The 11,136-nt window shown below is 44.5% G+C and overlaps 1 protein-coding gene across 1 annotated transcript; it reads right to left on the bottom strand.

Annotated features, from left to right (window-relative positions):
- Positions 1 to 8,981: 8,981 nt before the first annotated feature.
- Positions 8,982 to 10,907, bottom strand: LOC124275438 (transcription factor SOX-11-like). Its single transcript, XM_046711007.1, has one exon. It carries the CDS (start codon positions 10,764 to 10,766, stop codon positions 9,741 to 9,743), a length of 1,026 nt encoding a protein of 341 aa, XP_046566963.1. The 5' UTR covers positions 10,767 to 10,907; the 3' UTR covers positions 8,982 to 9,740.
- Between the last annotated feature and the right edge of the window lie 229 nt (positions 10,908 to 11,136).

Consider the following 11,136-nt stretch of genomic DNA (forward strand, 5'->3'; position numbering starts at 1 on the left):
TTTTCTGTACGTACTGAGATATATACAGATTTCCTTGTCGTCCACTAAGCTCCTTGTCTTCCTCTTCTATGCAATTTTTTTAATGGAATTCACGATTATTACTGTTGGTAAGGGTTTAACCTGGTTTGCTGCAGTTCATTTTCAAGTCTGTCATGTGTTTGTGACAGATACGTATTGTTCGAAAGAAAGCGTTGTGGGAGCCTGACATAAACATGCTGCTCACACCATAAATATAGTGGGTTCAGGACTACTCAAGGTCCAGATAGGTGGGCTCGGAATGTCGATAACTCGCTGACACCTTAATGTACCTTCTTTCTGTCCGTCGACGAGGAGGCTGCACAGGTAGAGATGTTTCCGATGGAAATACGTATCAATGAGTAATAATATCGAAAATCATCACTGAATGTCTGACATCACCACTTCCCATGCAGTTCCCACCCTCACACGCCGCACCCTGTGGGGATGACCTGTAAACATCGGGGAGGGGGACGGAAGTGCGGGGTGTTCATGCAAGTTGTTACCATGCACGACGTTCCAGTGATTAAGCTCCCACCATATTTTCCAGACGTCCGCACCATTCGCTTGAATCCACCATCTGTAGGTAAGCAGACGATACGGTGAGCAGACGATATAGTAAGCAGACGATACAAATGACCCATGGCGGGAAACTCGTCACCTCGCCACTTATACACCTGCCGACATAACTCTCTCTCTGGTTATTTATTCTCTCAGTTACGCTATGATTTGTCGAATAATCGAGAACCCCGTACATTTGAAGTAACTCCCGGCTGATATGCTTGCCTGAAAGATTGGAAAGTAAATGTTGCCGTTTCCACGTAAGATGGATGTAGATTTATCACTGTGTACTTCGTTACCTCCGTATACCTACCTGCACTTCTCACATGGTCGTAAATTAACAGGGAACATATGTAACTGATGAACACTGATGTTTCTGAAGTTTATGCATTATCATATCTAAGCTTCAGGGCTTATGGTCGGAACAGCCTGCATTTTGGGCCCCTACTTAACTGTCCCGACTGATTGTAGACCAGTATCCAAATATGTTTCAAAGCAGAATTGTCGCAAGTCGTGTCTGAAGCTAATCTATTCTAGTACTAACTGGTTACCTAGTTAACACATTAAGAACCCAGCCTAACGCAGTCTGCATGTTTATTTTGACAACATGAAAGCTTGATTTCGTTCCCTGAATTCGCGAGATAAGTTTACCGGAGACTGCGTTCTCGATACTCCAGATTTCAGTCTGTAGACACGTCCTCATCGTGATGTTTTGCGCCGTAATAAGCGTTACCCTAGTTTAGGGAGGTTACAGTAAAGTCTTGACGGTTCGCGAGATAAACCAACACTAGCCTAATCCACGTTTTACGTCAGTAGAGGAAAAGCCTGTGGTCTGCGGCATAGAATTCATTGAGAGGAGGTCGGGTGAACACCTGTGAATCTGTGTTACCTCAGCAGCGAGATATACACTCGTCGACCCGCGATGTTTAGCTTTATCTAGTAACAAAATATAGGGAATTGCGAAGTAGGAATTATACGAGTGCGAAGGATATGGCATACCCTGTCGATGGGTAAAATGTAACTTACTAATAAATAGGTTAGGGCGGAAATGAGCTCCTTGCCACACACTCTCTCCGAAGATCGTGTTGTTGTTTGTTAAGTTTTTTAGTCGTATTTTTGTTAGTGTTTATGAATACCTTTCGACAAGTGTTTGAGGCGTACATCAGGGGTGTTATTTACAAATGGTACATATATGTCAGTTCACGAAGTGCTTTGTGGATATGTGTGCCAAGTGGCAGTTATTTTACGCTTCATATCCTGGGTGATTTGAAAGAGCATACACACATCGGACAGGATGAAGATCGGTATTACAAGGTGCGTAGGGGTGAAGTTGGGGTCTGGGACTGGGGAGAGCGGCAATCGAATGGTGGGTGGGGTTATCGGATGGTCTTGGGTAACAGATATGCCAGGATTGTAAATATGTCACGTGTATACCGTGTTTGAGTTGATAAACATATCGTTCATAACAATGATCACTCACTTCGGATAAATAACGTGTTGAAGTAGAGATGATTTCTTGAACATGATAGATTATCCGGAAAACAAATTCCGTTAGTAACTTAGCACCACCGCGATATCAACACAAGAATCAGATACGGTTCAATTCGTTTCGAGTGAGTGAGTGAGTGAGTGAGTGAGTGAGTGAGTGAGTGAGTGAGTGAGTGAGTGAGTGAGTGAGTGAGTGAGTGAGTGAGTGAGTGAGTGAGTGAGTGAGTGAGTGAGTGAGTGATTACTTTTACGCTGCACTCAGCAATATTCCAGCTATAAGGCGGCGGTCTACAAATATTTGAGTCTAGACCAGACAAGCCAGTGATCAACATCATGAGCACCGATCTACGCAATTGGGATACATGACATGTGTCTACCAAGTGAGCGAGCCTGACCACCCGATCCGCTAGTCGCCTCCTACGACAAGCATGGGTCACTGAAGATCATTTCTAACCCGGATCTTCACGGGTCCAATTTGTTTCGAACCATTTGGAGTTAAATAGGTTTTTTTACACCGGGATTAGTGTCAAGTGCAACATCATCAACGCACACCCTGCAATCTAGGATAGAATACTTGTGGGGAACACCAAATCCCTGAACCCGATTAAATACTTACAATAACATATACACCAATTTGTTAATACCACCCCTGGTGCGAGAACTCGCTGAATAACACATTAACGGCCATTCATTAGTGTAGTCATTTTAGAACGGATTAAGCTTAAGTAATCACAGGATTATCTTCAATCGGGCCGAAAGATTATCACACATAGGTAAAACCAAAGGTGTTGGGGGTATTGTTTCCGCCTTCGGCGTAAAGTAAACAGTGGTAACACTGCGACGACAGCGACGTGGTGACCGATTGGAACGTCTTTGAACGATCGCAGAGTCAACAGCGGCGACTCTTGATCTTCTTCAGACGTAACTGTTTGTTTTGAAATCAGACGCAGGAAGATCGGTCGGTGTTAAAGACGGTGAAATCTATCTCGTGGATGACAGGAGTTTGATTGGACTTTGAAATCAATTTGGGATTATGTTGCCAATGATGGTACTGGAACGAGTTCGGTTTGATCTTCTTGGATGTTATTTGATTTAAGGACGAGAGGGTCCATTGAGCGTGTTAGGGACATGTATTGTAAGACAAATAGCGGGGATGTAGCAATGTTTAAAGGGGACAGGAATATGTGGGAATATCTGTAACGATTTTCGGCCTTTTTTTAATATAACAACCGGACAATGTCAATTTGGGGCGTTGGCTGTGTTTGTTGACACTGAGCGAAGTCAATGACGAATAAAATTTACACTCTTTTGTGTTAATTGCATTATCCATCATGTGCTGTCTTATATGATATTTACATGGTTCTCGTTAAAGGTTACTATGGGTATATGTTCGGGCAGCATGTTACTCGACAATCCTAAACCTGAAATGGATTACACCGTGTATGTTTCACCTGCCACATCAGTTTGACAAGCTTCGGAGCGTTAAGTTCTAAACACGTCACTCTTGGGTATTGCCTAAACGTGACAGTTATTAATTATGCAAATCTCCCGTGCTACACATTTCTTAATTACTATCAGCTGACCATCCATATTAATTACCGTGGTCAAGAGCCCGTGTCAGTTTCCGCTTGACCGTTACTGGATTGCAATAAACATGTCAGCGAGCAGTGTCAATGTTACTCAACACGTTGCCAGGGGGTGCGATCTTTCTATACCGTTGTCTCAAAATAAACCATTGTCATTTCATACACCAAAGGTTAAAAAGGGAAATGAGATTTTAAGAAACATGACTGGAAAGATATCACTCCCTCTCGACTGACAGCCTCCACCCAGAATTCGGCTCATTATTTCCTGTATGAATAGAAACTAGTTTGGTTACATTTTCGTTGTCCGCGGCACAAAACGTTTCCGAATTGCTTGGGTAATCCAGGATGACAGTTAGACATCATTGTAGTATATGGCTACCTATGGGTTTTCTTTCTACGCGAGGTCTTCTTGTCTTCTCTGGTTTTCTTAACAGACTACCGCTAAGATCAAAGAGGTTTCATCGCAGCTTGGAAGTCAGCTTGCGTGACTCGTCCTCGTGTTTGACTGTAGTCAGCGAGTATATGTGACCTAAACTAAGTTTGCACAGGGAGTGGGGAATTGGGCTGGAAATGCACTGGGAGACAGGGGTGCTGATAGGTATTGAACATCCGCTAGGGGAGAAGGCGTGTGTGTGTGAGGGCGGGGGATGGGGGTTACATAATGTGGTTACCTTCTTCACACTACACACCGCTGTGTACCCCCACAAATGGGTTTGAGTTGATCATGGAATTGGGGAGGGGCGTTTTATGTACCGTGGGATATTTTTTTTTTAGTTTGGGGGTGTGTGTTTTTTTTCTGCAGATGTAGACACGTGTCCACCTCTCATGCTGACAAATGATGTAATGTAGCAGTAGGCGTTTTTCGCCTTGATTTTTTGTGTGTTGGTATCAGATGTATGTTCTCGCGAGACCGGGGCCTCAGGCGCTACTGATGAGGGTTTGGGGAAGGGATGTCCCGATCCGCTTCTCACGTGAGAGTATCCTCCCCTAAACCCGTTCTGAGTTAACCACAAACCAGAGACCAGGAGGGTCGAGGGAGAGACTATTACATAACAATTGACCCCGATGTTTCCCGCCTTCGCCGATCTAGATAAGCTGGACAAGAATACGTTGATGGGGGCCATGCGATTATGGTTTGGGTGTATGTTGTTGGGGGAGGGGGGGGCGATGTGAGACAACCGGCTGGGGAGGGAGGGGATATAGGTATGGATAGCAAGAGTGATGGGGCATAATGTATACACTCCCGGTAAGGATTATATAGAGGGTGGAGGGTGGATACGGGTGTAGAAGGGTGGATATTTGATCTTGCTGATAAAACAATGGGTACATAAAAGGTAAATGTAAAGGATGTCGACTTTGAGATGGGGAAAGAGGCTGGTAGAGATGATGTGTATTGTTTCCATGGATAACATAATGGGGATTTGCGGGTTGGGATGAAGATTGACATTTTGGCTTTGATATTGTGTAGGGTTGGGTCGGGTGGGGTCTGACGAGGGGGGATAACGATGGGGGGACTGAAGTAAGGGGAGAACGTTTGGGTGGTTCGTAAGATTTCTGTTGGATTTTGGCTTGAACATCAACATGGAAGGGGTGTGAGGCTGTGAGATGTGAATGGAGAGTGTGGGAAAGTGGTAGGTGGTGGGACGTATGGTTTCAAGCGTAACATTCCTCGCAGACACCTGACACCTGACACGCTGTTTCCCGCCAAGCCCTGGTCACCTGGACAGCGAGACCTTCGTGGTCAAGATGGCCGCAGGGTGAAGATGATATTTTTATATATTCTGTTATTTATACACGTATAGCGGCTTATCCAGATGGGCGGATGGTGGAAGAACATATACTGTGTGACAGAATGAAAGTGGTCTTATTACATGCCATAAAACTCCCATTGAACATCCTAATTGACGCCTTCGTGTTTTCATGTGCTTCAGGTTGTTCCAACTACGGATTTGTACCCAGCTCACCCACAATGTCATGATCACCAACGCTCACCTTTGGGTTGACTTTAAAACTGTAAACCCTTCACTAAAGTTTATAGAATCACATCAAATGAACTTTCTCTGGATTTCAGGAACAATTTTAGAAACGTTAAAAGATCGTTCTTGGTGGACATATTACTGTTGAATTTACTCATTTTATAAGGTTTCTAAACGGCCGTGCCTCGTTTCATGTCTTAACAATAATCTTGCAATACCAGAAATGAGCTTCACATATTGTACCCTTGAGGGAATTAAACTCGGCATTTAACGTCACCAGCGATTTACTTCAACCACGACCCCAGCCGATCTCGATTTGAGACACTCACCAAGTACGGTTTATGCTGGAGTCCTTTCAGACGATGACTGTCGGACTCTCGAGATGAAGGATGCAGGCCATCAAATCTTGTCTTCTAACCGAATAATGCACTTGGTTATGACATTTGCACTTGGTTTATGATATCGTGGTGTTAATGCGACACAACGTTAATAACAACATCTGATTTATAGCCTGCAAACGACGACCCCTTTGCACCATTCGTTCTGACGGCCATAAAACAATTCTCCCAAACTGCACACAATCTTGCAGTATAAGGCTCTCCACAGTACGTGGTTGTGACGCAGTGTTATGGCCCCTAAAAGGATATTACGAAGAAACAAATCCGCGAGTTCGGACCAACGAAACGTCTTGACCTACATAATAATACTAATTGCCGTGGTTGTAAAACTTCCAACTTTACAAGTAAACCCTCCGGCATTGCTAGATGACCTGTGAAGACGCTCCCCCTTGAACCCCCCTCCCCGAAGTATCACGCTGGCGCGGTGACCAGATGGTCCCCTCAACTTCTAACAAGCCGCCATGCAGTCGAACGTATGTTATCACGGCAGTCTAAGAACACATGTGCTAGGGCACGTCTTTTGAAACGGACTGGGTATTTATTGCAAGGCTCCTCGTCCTCTGTGAAAGGAATCCCGACAGCCAAGGCTTCGTTTGTTGGTACTCCCGTTTGAAATAAGGAAGTTGCACAAACAACCCTTCTGAAAATGTTCTGGGGGCACGATATTTACATGACAATATGCCCTTCCGTTTCAAATCGTAACAGTCAAGGCGTTTGAAATTACAAATTTGTCTTTTCAAAATATGGTTGTAATGTTCTGAGCGTGTGTCTTCAAGGTGGTCATGCAGTTGGTATTAATTGCGTCAGGGATATGGGGAAGTGCAGCAAAACCTTCCCACACCCAACAATCTCGGAGTCATTAGCCATATAAATCTTCCCTAAAAAGAAATACAATATAAACGTGTTTGGGGGGAGTCTTGTACACCTAACCCCGCCGTTGAAGACTTAGTGCTGTTCGTCCAGTGTACTTTGGTTGCCGCTTACGTTGAGAAATACCACGTCGACTGTGTTTAACACGTTGGCCTGTTTGTCGAAAAGTCGAGAGTTTTGCACTGTTAACCCAACGACCCGATTCATATCAACATATCTACAGCGAGTTATTTCCGCAATGACCAAGTCCCCACAACACGAAGAAAACTCGGCTGAGATCCGATGGAGCTGATATTGTTCAACAAGGCCTGCAAGGACGTTAGAAAGTGTATGCGATAGCAGTGTATATAAATACACAACAGTTCAAGCAGAGGACTCAAGAAATGTCGGACAGTTTGGCTTGGGGGGATATGTACATGTGCGGCCGACAACGTCGATGATCGAGGGGGAGCGAAAACCTTGTTTTCCTCTACGTGTTAGTCTGTCTCACAGTCCCTGAACCACATTATTTTCCCTTAATGAAGCAAGTCTAGATTTCCTCAGGTTCTCAATCGCCCATCTTACTCGGGTTCCTTTCCAGTTTAAATGGAAAAGTGTTTCTATCAACATTATATATATTCGTAGACTAAGCGTCAGTCTAGCTTCGTGTGTGAAGTATGGCGAACGGATTGACTGTAAAATCGAGAAATCTTCAAATCTAATTTCGGTGTATGATTCAGGGTGTATTGTCAGAACTACCTGTGTACTCAATTAACTTTAAACTCAGATTTCCATCCTACGTATGTTGTGCGGTTATTTTGGTTGCTGAAGTGGACGATATCAAGAGCCGTTTTGTACAGTCTGCAAGGCACAATCGCTTATCAGCGATACGTAACTGAACAGTACGTACCTGCTGTAAAAATCCAAACGTATCATATAGACAGTCGCCAGTCGTCTATCTGTCTCCAAAGTGTCCGACCCCCCAAAAATGCCTTACGGTGTAATCCCTTCACTGTTATATCAGATTTGCTTCTTGATTTAGTTCTTAAAGAGCGTGTATCACATTACCGGTCATTTGATAAGGAAATAGTTATACTCATTTCCTCGGTACGTTCTTTGATCAAAACCTCTGTGGAGAGCGTGACCAGAACGGCTTGAATTCATTTTAGTGACCCTTGACGTAAGATAAACAGGTTACTTCTCTAACTCGTTGTAACAGTGTGATTGTCATAGAGAAGATATATTTTAATGGGACAGATTGGTCGTGGCAATCGTAGCAATGATCAAAAGACGCCGTTCCTTCTGTAGTGAAAGGGTGTCAGACTCGCACCTTGTCTCACACAGTATTCCCTTCCAACATGCGGGGGGCGACTGGAGGCGACTACAGCGCGGTGTGTAACCCCGCCTGTGGAGCGTGACCGTAATTATGTCACTATTTCTGATCACAATGTACGCATGGCTAGATTCGTCACCGGATTTCCGCCTGGCTTATAAAAACATTGAATCAAGGAAGAAAGGCTGAATACAGTAATAATCAACCACCTACAAATGTGGGATTACCTCCAAATTTGCACCGAGTGACTCGCTTCATGTGGAAACAAGCGAGTCAGCAATAGAAGTAGGTCTCACAGACAAGACGCGGAACGACGGCCCACCAGCAAGCTCTCCACAGCACAACCGCCCGTCCGTTTCAACCTAATCCAGGGTGGCAATTTCGACCACGTGCTCCAATCTGTCGCCTCATAAACACTAGAACATCGACATGCAGTACACCCGCAGTCCCCTTGCAGTAGTCAATACATTTGAAGTAGGGCTAAGTAGCACTAAAGTTGGAGTCCTATTTCTCTGGCTCATTTCAACTCCAAAAGAACTTGTCGTGGTACACGAGACCCAGTTGGCAGTTTGGTTCAAAAGTTCTAAAGGGTGAAAGTACAAATGGTCTAGAAGTCGGGCAAGTTCCTTTTGGAGTTGAAATGACCCTACATAAACAAGCAGCCTGCCAAAGGCTCTCGACTTGATGTTTAACTCTACAGCAAACATTGACTCGCAGGGTTCTAGAAGCTCGGACTAACACTACGAACGTGCTACACAAAACGGAGTCGACCAGATTTGTTCATTGGACAGATTTTAATATAAATAATAATAGCACACTTTGTATATGTTGGGTAGAGGTGATCTTAAATATGCAATAAATAACACCTCTCCCCTTTGAGTTGTAAACAGTGTTGTCTCTGCAGTTTTCTTACAAAAATCACTTATATATCAAGGCGTATATGTGACAAGGTTGAGCGGTTCTAGATAGAATACTCATTATAGAAGTATAAAATACTACAAAATTTACAAAAATTGTGTGAAATTATATTTTGTTAGATCTGGAATATACATTTGATACAAAACCCTTTGGGATTATGCTATGAAACGTTTCCCATGGGCAAAAATATATTATACAACCGTTCGTTTCTCAAGTAAGGTAGAAAATAGCTGAGCGAACTTTTGACCTGACCGTGGATTCAGTCAATCTAATCGAACACACCTGAGAAGCAGTTCGTATCAGGGGCATGAAGAAGCCCTGCATGGGCATGGGTCCATTTTGTAAAGTTCCGCTGAGACAGCAAGATATATTGTTCTATTTACAGTTATATACACTTCCACAAGGAATATAAAGACTTGAAATGCATAGGTCTGATATGATTGAGGTCCGTGGGTCAGTCGCGCACAGAATTGGTGGCACGGGCAGTCGACGAATTAAATACACTTATGTAATGTACATGACTTGCCCAACACCAATGGTGCGCCGTGGTCCGCTGAGTCCATTTCATGAATTTAATAACAACTGTTTGCACTATGTGTCCCGGGGGGTATTACACTCATTGGGTGGAGATCAGAGACCCAAGACTCGTTTCTAACCAGTCGTTTTCAAGTCCGATCATTTCTGACACTTCAGCTGTCGCATAGTCCGGGAATTCAAAATGGGAACCGTTAGCACTGCCTTGGATATCAAAAGAAAAGTCTGTGTCAGTTAATTTCCCCAAATCTAGGCTCCCCAGATCAAGATGCCAGTTCGAGGGAATTTGTAGCACATCGGTAAGGTTGTCCAAATCGGCGAGGGAGGAGCCCTCGGGCTGTGAATCTGTCTGTCTATGAACTGGAGGTTGGACTTTGAGAGGCTCTTGATGAGGGGATGCGGCGGGCGCTTCGTAACCTTCTTCGCCGTAAAAACTGGCTGACTCTGGGGTAGGGGGTGTATACACTGATGGACTTGAGGGCACCTTTGCTGGGGGTGTCAGTTGGCATGAAGACACAGGCACTTGCTTACTAGCTTTGATGCTTTCCTTAAACTTTCTGTCAATGGTGAGCTTGAGTTTAAGTTTATTTGAGCTGTTCACTGCACTTTCACTATTTGAAGAAGCAACGGATAAGTGCGCCACGGCTTTGGCAGTCTTTTTGCTCTTGTCAGCTCTAGAGTTTTTAGGAGAAGGTTTAGTAACCTTACCGTGTTCAACTTTTCCAGTTGTTGGCTTAGCCTTCTTCCTAGGACGGTATTTGTAGTCGGGGTATTCCTGCATGTGTAACACACGAAGACGCTCGGCTTCCTCGATGTACGGTTGACGCTCCTCGTCCGAGAGAGTTTTCCAGCGCTTGCCCAACCGTTTGCTGATTTCAGCGTTGTGCATTTCGGGTGACACTTCGGAAATCTTCCGTCTCTCAATCTGAGACCACACCATGAATGCATTCATCGGCCTCTTGATGTGGTTGGTGGTCTTTTTACAGTTTGTAGCGTCAGAGTACGGCGTGAGAGAGCTAGGATTGACGACCTGAGAGCCGAACTGATCCGAGGAAGCGTTCGCACCCTCGTCGAGCATAATGTCCCGGGTGTTTTGTTGTGGCACCATTTTGAAATCACACACAAGTACCAATACACATGTACACAACGATTATAGAGCCTTCGCAAGAAGGTCCGCGGTATGCGACTTCAACTCTTGTAGACAGTTACTCCGTGAAAACTTGGAAGACTCACTGGCTCAGACGAACACAGCAGTTTTATAAACGCCTAGGCTCCGCCCCCTCACGCCCCTCGACTATGACGGACACTTCTCCGGAAGACGACGCCTCGCCGCTGATTGGCTGCAAAACCAAAACAATTACAGGCTATGAGTAGGTCAAGTTATAAATATGCATTGAGGCTCTCCAAGCGGGCCACGCCACTGAGGAAATTTTACTACGCTTTTACACACGTGCTCTCTGGATGAGTAAACAGTGGCT

The sequence above is a fragment of the Haliotis rubra genome, unplaced genomic scaffold, assembly GCF_003918875.1.
Source record: "Haliotis rubra isolate DU_JTF1 unplaced genomic scaffold, ASM391887v1 Scf2, whole genome shotgun sequence".
NCBI classification, from domain to species: Eukaryota; Metazoa; Mollusca; class Gastropoda; order Lepetellida; family Haliotidae; genus Haliotis; species Haliotis rubra.